Raw genomic sequence first — 15,891 nt, 5'->3', positions numbered from 1 at the left:
CCCCATCTGGCTCTTCCTCATCTCCCATCTCGTTCCTCTAGTACTCATTTCTAGCCCTTCAAATTAGTTCTTCCCCATCTCAGTTTGTTCCTCTCAAGTTCTTACCCATCTAGTTCTTCCATTCTCTTTTCTCTTCTCCATCTTCCCATGCCCTGGAAGTCCTGGTGTATATACACTTACAAGCAGTAATCCCTTGGCAGTGCAAAGCCAGGCTTCCAGGGGCGATAAGAATCACATAGAGGGGCAATAACCGTTAATGATCATTTGCAACCCCAAAGGGAAGTGACCGATGGGGAAATGAATTCATTAAAAGCTAAATTCGGGTAATATCTAAGAAGAGAGATTTTATGTGCCCAACTATAGTCTTAAACGTCATTAGTAGAAAATGTTAAGAATCTATAAGTTGCTAGGTCAATGGGAGAAAATAAAACTGCTTTCTTTTTTTCCTGTGGCTCCTATCTGTCCAAGCTATCTGCCATTTTTTGTGCAGAGTGGGGGAAAGTATATTCAGTCACTAGGCAACCTGTGCACAGCTAGATGCCTCTGGTGATAGTTAAAGGGAGATCTGGAACTAGAGGTAAGGGGAAAGAAGGAAGTTAAGCTTAGTTGGCACATCCACCAGGCCTTCTCAAATGGATAGTCTGGACACTTAAGCCTGTCCCTAGAGAGTACAGAGGTAACTCTGATAAGTTACTTTCCTCCTTCTGGGGATGGTCCTGGCCAGATGCTGCCAATAATGATAATTACAGGGAGGCTTGAACTGGGGTTCTGGCTGTGCACAGCTGTCAGTGCACAAGGTTATGTAAATATTCCTTTAGTAGAGGGCAAATGGTGCCCAAGCAATGATGGTAAAGCTACAATAGCACACAAGAAACTCATTGCAGGAAACGGCTGATAATTAAAAGCCAAATATCACCAAGGCTCCTTGAACCTTAGCTTGACCTCTGGAAGGCCCTTGGCTACTTCCAGGTATTAGCTTTGTCATAATCAGCTGAAATCCTATTTTGTATATTTTTGCGGCTTGCAGTAGACTGTCCTAGAAGAGCCAGAATGTCCTTACAAGTTAGAAAGCAAACTCTATCTTCCAATTTACCACCAAGTCTTTATAGATACCAAGCCACAGAAATGTCAGCGTCGTCCTCGGATAACGCTTGAAATCACATTCACTCCTTTGTTCAATAAGTGGCCTTAAACAAGTTAGTTAACCTTTTGCAGACTTGGTTTCCTTACCTTTAAATCAATGGTAACAAAAATGCATGTTTGTTGTGATAAAAACCCTGACTGAAAGCAAGCTGGGGGAAGAAAGCGTTTATCTGGCTTACACTTCCTGATCACAGTCCCTTATTGGGGGAAGTCAGAGCAGGAACTCAAGATAAGAACTGGAGGGAGGACCAGAAGGAGAGACCGAGGAGAAGTGCAGCTTACTGGCTTGCTCCTCATGGTTTGCTCAGCCTGTTTTCTTAGAGAACTCACACCATCTGTGCAGGGTTGGCACTGCAACCATAGAACAAGGAAATGCCCCCACAGACATGCCCCCAGGCCAATCTGATGGAGGCAATTTCTTAGTTGAGGTTCCCTCTTCCCAGTGACTAGCCTGTGGCAAGTTATTAAAACCAACCATCACAGAGAACTTCACTCATTCGACGGACTTGCAAGAGCACCTGGCATCTCCTACGGTATTGTAGCTGTTATTGACTAGTTACAGAACATACACTATTTTCTGAAACATTTCAGGTATTTTATTTTTATGGAGTGTGTGTGTGTGTGTGTGTGTGTGTGTGTGTGTGTGTGTGTGTGTGTGTGTGTGTGTGTGTTGAGGGGGGTGTCAATGACATTTTAGGAATTAGGCTGCAGAGAAGTTAGATGACTTGCACAATGCCTTAAGAAATTGCTTTTTCCTAACGAGCATTTTCTTTACAGAGAGAACTTCCCTAAACATTGTCCCCGCCTATCTTTGCTATTTAATTCACTTTTGCACTTTTAATTCACAGCGACGATGCATCAAGGAGCCCCCTGATGTCATGACCATACAAGGTTCCAAGACGCAGACCCCTCAAACCCCGCCGCGCCCACCTCTCGCGAGACCAGTGGTCTGCGCTAGCGGGACCGAAGGCTCCCGGAAGTGGGCGGGGAGGCAGGGCCACGCCCCCCGGTCTAGTCGGCGGCCGAGCGGCGTCGGAGCGTCCTCGGGCCGCGCGGGGCGGAGTCTCGGGCGGCCCCGGCCTGTCTCTGTCACCTGGCCTGGGTCCGAGTGTCCCTCCCCGTGCCCTTGACGGCGCCCTGCCCTCCCCGGGCTGCCGCTCGTCCCGGCGTTCCCGCTGTGCCCGGCTCCCGCTCCCGCCGCCGCACGTCTGTCCCGCTCGTAAGTGCCTGGAATGCGTCCGGCTCTGGACGCGCATTCTTTCTATCTATAGCCGCTCTGTACATCGAATGCCGCCCCAGCTATTCCCGGGACAGCAACTGCTTCCTTCTCTAATCACCTCCCCATTGGTGGCTTCAGACCCGACTCTGGGAACGGGGTGCTCTTCCACCTGTTCCCTGAGCAGCCTGATCTCCTGGAGGCTGCGGGGCCATTTGGAGATTTCAGGGCCCTTTGGCTCTGGGACGGAGTTTTTGCCTCTGAACTCCAGGCTTTCCCAGGATGCGTTGCTTTTCTCTGAGAATGCTTTAGCTTTTTGGTCTGTTCTGGTTTGACTGTAAGAATCTATATTTTTGCTTCTGGCTTTACTGTTCAGCTCCAAGAGAGAAGAAACTCTTCTCCCTTGTTGGATTTTGCCGACTAGGTTTCATTTCTTTCTCATTGCTCGTCTAGGCTTTAAATCTAGCTAGGACATGTAAGTAAGTGCCGCTGTCAACTCTAGAGAGCTTTAGCTCGTATTTTCTTTTTCCTAATTACCCTAATTACCTAATTGATTTACAGGGCTAACTTATTCCGCTTTGGATTCCTTTTAATTCTACGGAAAGAGTTCAAATCCTCCGGCAGCCAAAATGGAACACAGTAGACAGATTCGAATTTTACTGCTGAACGACATGGAAAAGCTAGAAAAGACCCTCTACAGACTTGAACAAGGTCGGTCACAAGTCGTTTGATTAGCACTTTTGTATCTTTTAATGCATTGACAGTCTATTAAATTTTTTTAACTTAAAATTAGGGGCTGGGGATGTTGGGTATAGCTCAGTGGTAGAATGCATGCTTAGCATAAATGAGGCTGAGATTAAATCCTCTGCATGAACACACACACACACACACACACACACACACACACACACACACACTTAAAGTTAGATGAAATTTCCTGGATTTAGCTTGCTTTGTTCCAAGATACTGTGTTTCACATTAGTGGCAACTAATGAAGGCGTATGTTGTTTAAAAATATATATGTCATGTTAGAACAATGATAGCTCAGTTCCTTTTGTTGCCAACTACTACCTAATGCAGAAACTACAGGGCATGGACAGTCACTCAGGGATAGAACCTTTGCTTAGTCTGCAAGAACTGGATTCAGTCCCGGGAGAAAAAGAGGTGGTAGAAACAACATGTGCAATTAAAAGATTGAACATGCTATTTACAATAGCATTTATTGTTATAACTTGTTAAGTCATATATAGTTTAGCTTTGCATATAGTCTGAGGTGTTGCTTTTTTAGAGCACATGCTTTTCCTTTATTGAACTTAATTAAGCATTGGTGAGACAGAGTACAGTATATACTATGTAGTATAACAGGTAAGTATGGTATAGTAGCTACTGCTTATATCAGAAGTCTCTTAAGCAAGTAGAAGATAAAGCCAAATAAAAAGTGGGAAATCTGATCAGGTGATGTTGAAACATGTTTGAGCTATTGTTTAAAGAACTGTATTGAGCTAGGGATATAGCTCAGTGGTAAAGTGCTTGCCTAATACAAGCAAGATCTTTGGGTTTGAACCCCAGCATGACCAAAAGATATAAATAAAAGTAAGATCAAAGATTAAATTGCAGTTCTATAAGACAAGCTAACAGATTACTTTCAGTACTGAAAACATTCCACTTATATAACTTGTAAAATACAAGTAGAAAGTTTTTAATGTATCAAGACAAAAAATCAGCTCTTCGGGAATGTATTAAATGAACATTGATAAGCATCTGGGAGAATTTTCTTGTTTAATTTTTAAAAGTTAGATTTTTGAAAACTTCAACCATCTGCTGTGTTCTCTTGGTGCTGAATGGCCCCTTCTTCCAAATGTGTTTAGGGTTTTGGATCTCCAAGTCCTGGCTTCAACTGTGGCTCTCCTGACTCTGCACTTTTCCTGGTTTTGACTTGTACCCCTCTGCTACCTTCAGCCCTTCCCATCAGCTTGGTGTCTCTCATCAGGCTCTCTTCCTTCCACATTTCAATCAATTGCCAGTGTCTGCTGGGTTTCCCTCCTTTTCTGAACTTCTACCAGCCAATAGTGATGCATTCTCACAGCCTCATCTCTTGCCTCTCTGCCGAGGACTCTCTTTGAAACACAGGCCTCAAGAGTCCCTTTCTTCTTGGAAGTTTTTGAATCAAGTATTATGACAAGGGTTCCGAAGCAGCCTTGCTTTTGCTTGGCTCCTAACAAACCGATGTTAGGAAAATGATATCAATGTTAAGCATTAATATCCTTGTAGAGATATGTTACTCTCCTGTGGCGTTCAATTTTAAGACTGGAAATTAGCAACATGTAGTTTTGTAGTGATAAAGCCCTAAGTAGTATCGGGCTTTCTGCATAGCAGTCCACTCCCTGGAGTTTAGCTTTGCTCTGACACTGTTCTGTGGACTAGTCAGGGGTAGTGCTGTTAGTTTATACTTTCCTCTAACGTGTTCTAAATCACCTCTTTACCAAACCTCAGTGATGCCTCTGTCTTCCTGTTTTCCCAGGCTAGATTCTTAAGCATTCTTAATGATGTGTCCTCTTTAACTGTCAATCTCTCTTTAAAGTCTGTAATTCCTTTCTGACACCTCTCCCTGTGTGTCTCCTCCATCTGACCAAATGAGAGAGAGCCATGTCATCCCCTTACTCAGTCTCTTCCCGTTTGATTCATGGGTACCTCATTCTAAACCCCTGCCCGACTTCCAGGGCGTTCTGAATGGCCGCACTTTCTCTTACCGAAGCTGAATCTCGCTGTGCCCCGCCTTTGGTGTCTGAATATTTACAGCTTTCCTAGTCTGTCCTGTTCGTCCCATCTCTGGTGGCCTTTCTCATGCTGTGCTCACACCCCTTCTCCTGTCAGGGCTCTCAGTATTTGTCCTTTTACGTCGTTCAGTCATCACGTGAGCCTTGGCGAAGGCCTCCTCTAGTTTCTTGCTTCCTCGGTGGTTTGATCGCCATCAGCTGAGTGCTGACAGTGAGGCAGTGTCTGAAGCTTGGTGGCCGTATGGTACCCCACTAGAAACTGAACGTCATCAGGCTGGGCCAGCCTTCCAGACTTAGTGCTACAGGCAACACTTACTGAATGCTTGCCGACTAATTCTTTAACCCCAGTGCAAACCAGCCCAAACCGGAAATTCAGCTTAGCTGCTCGAAGAGACAAGCTAAAGGGTCTATTAAGACTAATGTGCTTCACTCTATAACACTAGATAAAGACAGTAAATCTGTCCATTTTCTGTAATAATTCTAAAATAGTCTTATTTTAGAAGTCAATTTATAATGTGAAGGAAGTATTGAATAGAGGGAACAAGAAATAAAAACAAAGGTCCTTTAAAAAAGATCCTGTCTACCCTAGCTACATGCTGAGGCACAGGCAAGTGGACCTCTGTGAGTTCTAGGCCACCCTGGGCTACATAGAGTTCCAGGCCAACCAGAGCTACATAGTGAAATTCTGTCCCTCTCCTCCTTAAAGAATTGTAACTGGGCTGTAGAGGTGGCTCAGTGGATAAAGTGCCTGCTGGACCATCCAAGGGAAGATCTCCAGCATTCACATACAAACTGAGGTTAGTGGCATGCACCTGTAACCCCAGGACCGAGACAGGTGGATCTAGGGGCTTGCTGGCCAGCCAGTCTGACCAATCAGTGAGCTTCATGTTCAGTGAGAGGCCCTTCTCAAAAACTAAGGTCATTGTGACTTGAGAGACAGTGCAGCAGTTGAGGACACTTGCTGCTCTTGCACCCACATGGTGGCTGACAACCTCCTAGAACTCCAGTGCCAGGTATCTGACGCCCTCTTCCTGCTTCTTAAAAAAATAAGGCAGAGAAGAATAAAGGAAGACACCCAACATCAGTCAATGGCTTCCACATGCGTGGTCACAGGTACACATGCCTGCACATACATTACACATAAAAAAATGAAGAAAGCAAATGAACAGACATACTAGATTAAAGATAAGAACTTAATGATATCAGAGTTGGAAAGGGAGACAGGATAAGAAAAGCTTAAACTCACAGAAGTTGCTGACAAATGTAAAGGAAAAAAAAAAACTGGTGATATTTGGTTTTTCATATTTGACTGGTCCTCAAACCCTTCTCTGTGTTTTATTTTCTCATCCTAAGAACCAATTATAATTTTCAACACTGACATCTGTATAATTTCTTCACATTCAAGTAAAAGTTCAAGTAATTATCTGTTTTAATTAAATTATAGTCTTTTCTATTTTCCTTGTCTCATTGTGTGTCAGAAAATTAACACACAATTCCTTAAACCTGAAATTAATTCTTCCAGTTTTTCATAGGTTGACCAAATTTACAATTTTTATGTTTATTTATTTATCATTATTACTTTGCGTGCGTGTGCGTGTGTGTGATGTATATGTGACTGCAAGGATACTCATGCCACTGAAAATATGGAGGTCGGAGGACAACAGTTTTGGGGAATTGGTTCTTACCTCCACATGTGGGAACTTGGGTTTGTCAACTTGGGTGTCAAGCACTCTTACTGAGCCAACCTGTGAGCCCAATTGTTACTTTGTTTGTTGGTTTTTAATAAAATGTTCAGCTAGGTGTGGTGGTGCACACCTTTAATCCCAGCACTGGGGAGGCAGAGCCAGGTGGATCTCTGAGTTTGAGGTCAGCCTGGTCTATAGAGTTAAGTTCCAGGATAGCTGGGGCTACACAGAGAAACCATGTCTCAGAAATGAAATAAAATAAAATAAATAAGTAAATAAATAATGTTCATTTACAAGGGTTTCCTTTTTTATCCCAATACGCTGTCTCAAGGCTGTGGTCAGGTTTGGGTTTCCTTTTTAAAAAAAAAGATTTATTTATTACTTATTTGATATTTATGTTTGCTTGCTAGCATGAATTTATGTGCACCATGTGCATTCAGTGCCATCGGAGGCCAGAGGGTACTGGATCCCCTAGAACTGGAATTAGTGGCAGTTGTGAGCTGCCTGATCCGGGTGCTAGAAACCGAATCCAGACCCTCTGCAACAGCAATCGATGCTTTCTCCTGCTGAGTCACTTCAGTCCCCAAAGGTTTCTTGATTGAAGCCATCAACCCAGCCCCTAATGGGGAATTTTTGTTTACAGTAGTAATTCAATCACTTGTCTTCCTACGTAGCTGCTTACAGGAAGGCTGTGGCTGATGCAAGCAAAGCATTCTTAGTGTTAACATGAGCAAGATAGCCACACCATGTACTGTGTGACCCAAGCTAATTTTAGCAGAGGTATTTCACTTACTGTCTCGAACCTGTTCAGTTTTAGTGATTTGACGTAGCAGTTTAGAGTGGCTTTGTGCTTTGGGGATATTTACTAATCCTCTGCTGGGATAAAGAAAGAAAGTCTTTGGGGAGTGGTTCAGTTTGGTAACATATGAATTGGCATTGATGCTTTCTATTCGTTAGATGAATTAAAAACAAAAAAGACATCCTTGGAAAAGGTAGAGGCTCTCAGTCCAAAGAGCTGTGCCCTGAATTGCACCTTTATCTGAACTAGGTGGACAAGTTATATTGTCTTAAATCATACAGATGTGGCTTTGTGTAGAGCGCTTATGTAGCATGCATGAGACCCTAGACACCATCCTTAACCCCACAAAAAAAGTAGATTAAAATTTAAAAACTAGAAATTTCTCTTTCCAAAATTTCATAACAGGAGGAAAAATGACCATGGGCAACTCTCTTTTACTTAGAAATTATCTAATCTAGCCAGGTATGGTAGCATGTGTCTTTAGTGCCAGCACTTAGGAGACAGAGGCAGGTGGATCCCTGTTAAGTTCTAGGTCAGCTGTGGCCTACAGAATAAGTAAAACAGAGTGAAAGAAGGGGTGGGCAGGGAAGGTTGGGGTGGGGGGACTGAGACTAACTTATTCCTCTTTGAGATTTATCCTTTTTAGAAGTGATGATCAGCCTTCCATCATGTGAAACTTAGAAATATCATCAGAAAAACAAAACAAAACAAAACAAAAAACCACAAATAGACCTTTATTTGACCCTTTGAGGTAAATGTAAACAAGACATAAATGAATTGGTATCCTTGTGTGCCAATAAAACTTTATTTGTAGAAATGTGTTGGGCAAGATGAAGTTTCCCTTATTATCGCAATGTGTTCTGATGTTTTACTTTAGACAGCCTTTTGTTACCATATCACCTTTTATCAATATAAGTGAATACCTGCCACCTTTGGAAAGTTTCTAATCTGTTTCTAGGCTTCTAAACAAAGATTTCATTTGGTTTTCCAGTTAGTGTATAAATATAGACTAGCTTTTTATAATAATCACTAGATGTCAAGAAAAACAGACATTTACTAGCCAGATTTCAGCAAAAGTATATAATAGGTGAATGGGATTCAAGATGAAGGTCATGGTTTAGTATCTATAACTACCAAGAACTTTTTCACTTGTGTTTGGATTCCTTTATATGCATTTTTCCTTTAAATATTTGAGGCTGTTAAAACCAATTATGAGAGTAAACAGAATTTGTAATATTTAAATTACATTATTACAAAATATTAAACTAAGACTTAAAAAATTAGTGAATTCTGGGGGCCTAGAGAGATGGCTGAGGTGGAGAGTGCTTCCTGCTTGCACAGAAGACCCAACTTCATTCCAGCACCCACCTTAGGTGGCTTACAACTGCCTGTAACTCCAGTTTCAGATACCTGGCCTCTGAGGACACCTGTACTCATATGTGCATATAGCCACATACATATATACATACAGTAAAAATAGTTAGGGGCTGGACAGGTGTCTCAGAGGTTAAGAGCACTTGCTCTTTCAGAAGACCCAGGTTCAATCCCAGTACACACACAGTTGTAGATGGCCATCCATAATTCCGGTTCTAAGGGATCCAATGCCTTTGTCTGACCTCTGAGGGCACCCAAATTGCATGTAATGCACATATATATATGCAGGTAAAATATATAAAATAATTATTATACTATTATATAATTAATTAAGAAATTTAACTTTAAAATTATAAGATAATTAAAAATACATCTTTAAATAATAGTGAACTTTTCAAAGGTAATGAATATTCAGTCATACTGTTTTCTTATTGATGTCTGCTTTATATGTATCAATGTTTTGTCTGCTATATGTATATGTACTTTGTGCATGCCTGGTCCCCATGGAAGCCAAAAGAGGATTCTAGATCTTCTAGAACTGTAGTAGAGGATTATAAGCGCCATGGTGGTATTGAGAACTGAAAATGGGTCTCCAGCCCCTTTACATTTATTTTGGTGTTTCATAACTTATATAGTCTGTAAGAACAGTGTACATGTCTGCTACATATAAATAAATATTTATATTTGAAGAATACTTCTTTTCTCTCTCAAGTTTGCTTGAGATAATCCATTGCTGCAGATACTGCTTGAGAGAGTTTAGGTGAGTTTTAACCTTTGTACTACAGTTTCTCTGAATCATTGTGTAATTACTAAAGCAATATTTGTATAAACTTAAAAGGCAAGTTGTTTAAATATCAACAGTACCTCTGATATTTGTGTGTGTTCCAGATGGTACTACTTTTCCTGATGGTAAATTTAATTGTTCTTAGAAATATGTAGATATTTATAATTCTGAACATCACAATGTATTCCTTCATTTATTGATTGAGATGGGTCTTGCTATGAGATGGGGCTTTTGTTTGGTTTGGTTTGTTCTGTTTTTCTGATGGCATTTTTTAGCCCTGGCCTGCCTGGAACTTGCTGTATTGACTAGGCTGGCCTTGCCTTTCTGGTGATCTTTCTCCTTTTGCCTACTGAATGCTGGGATCACAGGCATGCGTGCGCGCGCATACACACACACACACACACACACACACACACACACACACAGCTTTTGTTTCGTTTTGGAGACAGGATCTTACTGTATGGCACAGGCTAGCTTTGAACTCCATATGTACCCAGGTTCATCTTGAAGTTGTGATCTACTTGCCTCAGCCTCCTGAGTTCTAAGATTAAATGGTGTTTACCACCACACACCAACTATGTTTTAACCTTTAGGCAGTTATTTTTAAATCTATTATTAATACAACTTTAATTTTACAGTTATTTTCCCAATTGTAAAATTACAGGAATATAAAAAGCTATCAGAATAATTTGTAACCTGTTTGTCCACCCGTTTGTGCTTGTATTATTGTGTGGACTTTGTATTTGTCTGCATACTCTATGTTTCAGCCATACCTTTTTTTTCCAGAAAGATTTTGAAAGATGCTGTTTGATAGCATGCTATCCATAGTAGAATTTCTTTTAAGAAATGGGCATCAGCCTTCTCAAACCGTGTTATCGACTGATTTACAGAATATCTAAATCCTTTGTTTTCCTGGCAAAACCTGTGATGGCAGCTTTAGGGCATCAGAAGAAAAAGGATCACGGCCCACTGGAGGCCAGCCGGATCTGTACAAGTAGTTCTTGGCCAGCCAGGACTGCAGAGTAAGACCTTGGCTCAAAAAACCAAACCAAAACAAGAATCATTCACTAAACTTTAACCTAAAATTGTAACAATTCAGTCATATCTTCTGACACTACTTCCAGTTCTGTATCTGACTTTGCTGCCAAAGTCTTTACCCCTCACAGCTACCTGTGAAGAGGAACTCAGCTTCTTCCCATTGGTGTTATTGTTATTGTCACTCATGAGTCACAAATACTGTTAATGCCATCTAGAATCCAGCAGAAATGTCACTACTGATAGCACTGTGGCCTTACAAACTATATTCCTTAAATAAGACACATGTGAAAGTCAGTTTTACTCCCTCATCCCCAGGCTGTAGATGTTATAGCGTATTGTATTAGCAAGCATGGCATTAATCTCATTTTATGTTTCCTCCAGTGCTCTTGGAGGAATGGCTAGCTCGTTGTCAATAGGCAGTAATAGTTTAAAAGAACTCATTTTTCGGAGCTAAGATGTCAAAAATGATTATAAAATATTCTGAAAAACCTTACTATAAACTGTCCTCCAGGGCTTGATCTGTCTATAGAGTCCAGGCAAAGTAGATTTAGTGCAGTCCTGTGGAGTCCGAGCGTCACCAGCTGCACCCCACTATTGAAGACTTGACCCATCCCTGAAGCTTTGGAGCTAGGCATTGTTGTCCGAAGCTGTGGAAGACATAGCTGCCACTGTGCTCTGATGTAAGACTGTCTCAGCTACGCTGAACATCTCTTGTTCAGTGACCACGTTTAGAAGTTACCTGAGCCAGCTCTGCAGCTGCTGTGTGTGCATTTGCTGTTTTCAAGATGGAATTTATAGCAGAGAGGTGACTCCTTTTCTTACGCCTTATGAGCCAGTTTCTACCGTCCTCCTCAGCCTCCTCGCCCCCCCTGGCTGTCAGAATAGGAGCTAGCTAAGGCCTCGCTCTAAAGGAGCCTTTGTGGCTGTGTGGGCTGTTCATGCAGACCACTGCAGCATGCCAGCAGTGCGCTTACACCAGGAAAGCACTTCCGATTTCCTTCAAGACCGTCTTTGTGCTTACAGCTTGACTAGCCATGTGCTGATCTTCTTCGTATCTCACTCTCAACACGCCTTCCTTGTGAGGATCGCTGGTTTTTAGCTTGATTTAAAGTGACAAACAGGCAACTTTGTCTTTCTCTTGGTAAGGTAAGGTCATTGATCATCCTTATATCAATGCTGTTATGTCTCAGGAAATAAGATGGCCGGGGGAACGTTGAAGGATGGGGATTAGCTGTAGGAGCAGTCAGAACAAGAAGTTTAGCAGCTCAGTTCTCCATCTTAGTGGGTGCAGTTCATAGTACCTCCAAACAAATTGGCATCTAAGGCCACTGATCCAGAACATCAGATATAATAGAGGCGTTTGAAATTGTGGCCTAAATGGGGCACAGAGACATATTACCATGTACTGCTTTTTCTCAGAATCTTTGTATGTATATGTATGCATATGTGTATGCATGTCCACATGTGTGCAGGTGCACATGTATGTGCAGGTGTTTATGTTCATGTGAAGGCCAGGTTAATCTTGGGTGTTGTTCCTGAGGATGGGATTGGCATTGCCAATAAGGCTAGGCTGGGTTGCCAGGGAGCCCCAGGAAGTCCTTTGTCTCCATTGCCCCAGGGCTGGGATTACAGACAGGCACTCCCAGGCCCAGATTTTTTTTTGTTAATTTGTTTCTTTTACATCCCCACCACAGTTTCCCCTCCCTCCTCTAGATGGTTTTCTAAACGGTCTTATTAAATAAAAAAACACAGAGCCAGATAAAGGGGTGAAAACCTGAGAGATCAGGGAAATAGGAAAAGCCACAGCCAACCTCACCTCACCAACTCTGTAGCTTCCAAAGTGAGCTACTTCCTGTGTCTCCATGCCTATATGCCTTTCTGTTCTGTTCTCTTATTTGCTCTCTCAGCCCAGCCATATCACTTCCTCTTCCTGCCCAGCTCTGTCACTTCCTATCTGTCTGTACAGACCTCCAGACCTCTATGGTTGGTGCTGGGATTAAAGGTGTGTGTTTACCGTACCTGGCTCTGTTCCCCAGTGTGGCCTTGAACTCACAGAGACCCAGACAGATCCCTGCCTGCCAAGTGATAGGATTAGAGGCGTGTGCTACCATTGCCTGACTTCTGTTTAATATAATGGCTGGCTTTTTCCTTTGATCTCCAGGCAAGTTTTATTGGGAGACACAGTATAGTGGGGGACACAACACATCACCACACTCCTCTCTTTCCATTCCCTCCCCCCTCTGTTTGCCTCCCACTTCAATCCACTCCTCTTCTCTGTTTCTGTTCAGAAAGGGGAAGGCCTCCCATGGGTGTCAACGAAGCATAGCATTATCAAGTTGTAGTAAGACTAATAAGCACTCCCCTGTATTTAGGCTGGGAAAGACAAACCAGCATGAAGAACAGGTTCCCAAGAACCAGCCAAAGCATTAGAGATAGGCCTGCTGCCATCATTAGAACCCCACAAGTAGACCAAGCCACACTACTGTAACATATATGTAGAGGGCCTAGGTCGGTCCCATGCAGGCTCTCTGGTTGTTGGTTCAGACTCTGTGAGTTCCTAGGAGCCAAATTAGCTGATTCTGTGAGTTTTCTTGTGGTGTCCTTAACCCCTCTGGCTCCCACAATCCTTCCTCCCTCTCTTTAGCAGATTCCCCAAGCTCGACCTAATGTTAAGCTGTGAGTTGCTGCCATGCCCAGCTTTTCATATGGATTCAGGGTATCAAACTTGGGTTCTCATGCTTGGATGGCAAATGCTTTACAGACTGAGGTATATCTTTGTAGCAGAATGATTGTGTGTGTGTGTGTGTGTGTGTGTGTGTGTGTGTGTGTGTGTGTGTTTCTCAGGTACATGCAAGTAAACACATGTGTGAATGTGGAGGCAGCCCCTCTCTCCCCTTTGAGATAAGATCTCTTACTGAACCTGACTAGACTAGCTGGACAGTAAGCCATAGGGATCCTCCTGTCTCCATATAATCTTTTTTTTTTTCTTATTTATTTGATCTGTTCACTGCTTATGGCAACCATCATTCTTTAAAAGGTGGGTGAACTGGCCCCAGGTAAAGACCCCTCCTGCCAAGCCTGACAACCTGAATTCAGTCCCTGGGACCCATGTGGATGCAGGAGAGAACTGATTCTTGCAGGTTGTCTTCTGCCCTCCGCTCTTATGTAATGGAACATACACATGCATGCACATACATAGACACATATGAAATAGATAAGTACAATTTAAAAGAACATAAGACATAGCTGTTTTATTTACTATTATAGGGTAGATCTTCAGGGTATAAGTTTTATTAATTTTGTGGGATGTTTCATAAGTATTATAACTATTAGTATATTTCTTTTTTTCTTTCCTTTTTTTTTTTTTTTTTTTAACTTTTTTGAGACAGGATCTCTATGTAGCCATGACTATCCTGGAACATGACTATCATTATGTAGACCAAGCTGGCCTGGAACTCACAGAGATCTGCTGCCTCTGTCTCCCAAGGCATGCACCTCCATACCTGACAGTATATTTATCCTCAGTAAATACATTTCTTAAGCATTAAGAATTCTACTCTTAGCCGGCGGTGGTGGTGCACACCTTTAATCCCAGCACTTGGGAGGCAGAGGCAGGTGGATCTCTGAGTTTGAGGCCAGCCTGGTCTACAGAGCGAGTTCCGGGATAGCCAGGACTGTTACATAGAGAAACCCTGTCTCACACACACCAAAAAAAATCTATTCATCAGAACTTGCTCCTTCCTGCCTTCTTCAGTTGTTCTTGTCCATCGTGAATTGACATAAATCCCTACATAAAATTTTGGGTTTTTTTAAACAAGGTCTCACATAGTTCAGGCTGGCCTTGATATTGCTATAGAGTCAAAAATATAGAGCCTTAAACACCTGATCTTCCTGCCTCTCACCTAAGGGCTGGGATTACAAGCAAGTGCCACCACAGTGAGTTATATTTAAAACTTATATGTCCTGTGTATCTAATCAACGTGATATAGTCATAAATCTTATATTCTGATAATTATATAGAAGTCGGAGCTGAACAAGAATGACTACAATAGACGTGCTAACGTGGGTCGGGGAAAGCTCAGGAGGCCTCAGCCCCACACAGAGAACGACGGGCACTGAGAAATGCTGAGAGCAGAGAAATAGACTTCCCCAGAGAAGAGCACACCAATAGGTTATCGAGCCCCGAAAACATATACATACAAGTAGCTTTGTACATGCTGGGCTGTTGGGAGAACCTGGCGGCCAGGTCCAGCTTTGATGTGTTGAGTAGGCACCTCAGCATTTGCCCTGGGTTGGAAACTTAACATCCCAGCCTTTTGTTGATAGTAAGTGAATGGCAAGGAGCAACATAATTATCTATGACCACTTCCTGCTGACATTGGGCATCGTAGGGAGACCTAAGAAGCTGGAATGGTGGCCAACACCGGGAAGAGCAGGCTGTTTCACTTGCTGTCCAGGCTCTCAGGACAATGTGGGGCTAGGGTTGTACAGACAGCAGTCGGAGCAGTCTGCAGGCTTTAACCGATTGGAAGTCTGCTGAAACAGGTTAGGAACAGAAGGCAAAGTTAAGGATTTCAGGGGAAATTTTCCTTAGGTGTACATTTGGTGCTTTAAGGCTCATGGTCCTGGTAGCTGGGGAAGGAGAGTCCCAAGGCCAGGGAAAGGGGAAGAGTTCCTACCCTCAGGAGTAGGCTGTGGGAAAACAGGCTATTGATTGACAGTACTTATCTGAAGTCCATTTAACCTGTGAGAGTCCATTTAACCTGTCAGTTCCTTGAAGCTTACAAGGATTTTTTTTAATTGATAAAAGGAGATAAAAGTTATAGGTACGTTAGCATTACTGCTGTTTGTAATCTGTACTGAAATTCACATATTAGAAAAAGCAGTAGACTCATGCCTTTAAGTCACAGTTTTTAAAAGCTTGGGGACCTAAAGTGATTCTGGGTTAAAAGCATGAACACTCTTTCCTGTGTCTATAAGACTGGGTGTATATAGATTAGACAGATGTTTTTAGCACAGTGAGAAGCACTTTTAAATCTATACTTAGAAGACAACCAAAGGGAATTTAAAATCTT

General features: G+C 42.4%; 1 protein-coding gene across 1 annotated transcript in view; it reads left to right on the top strand.

Annotated features, from left to right (window-relative positions):
* The first annotated feature begins 2,171 nt into the window (after positions 1-2,171).
* Positions 2,172-15,891, top strand: part of Agl (amylo-alpha-1, 6-glucosidase, 4-alpha-glucanotransferase) — a 72,606-nt gene continuing 58,886 nt past the window's right edge. Inside the window, exons 1-2 of the mRNA XM_036190378.1 lie at positions 2,172-2,362; positions 2,921-3,070. Of these exons, the coding sequence (XP_036046271.1) occupies positions 2,989-3,070 (82 nt within the window). The 5' untranslated portion in view covers positions 2,172-2,362; positions 2,921-2,988. The remainder of the gene's footprint in view (positions 2,363-2,920; positions 3,071-15,891) is intronic.

This window comes from Onychomys torridus, chromosome 6 (assembly GCF_903995425.1).
Source record: "Onychomys torridus chromosome 6, mOncTor1.1, whole genome shotgun sequence".
Classification (NCBI taxonomy): Eukaryota; Metazoa; Chordata; class Mammalia; order Rodentia; family Cricetidae; genus Onychomys; species Onychomys torridus.
This window is presented reverse-complemented; position numbering and strand designations above follow the sequence as displayed.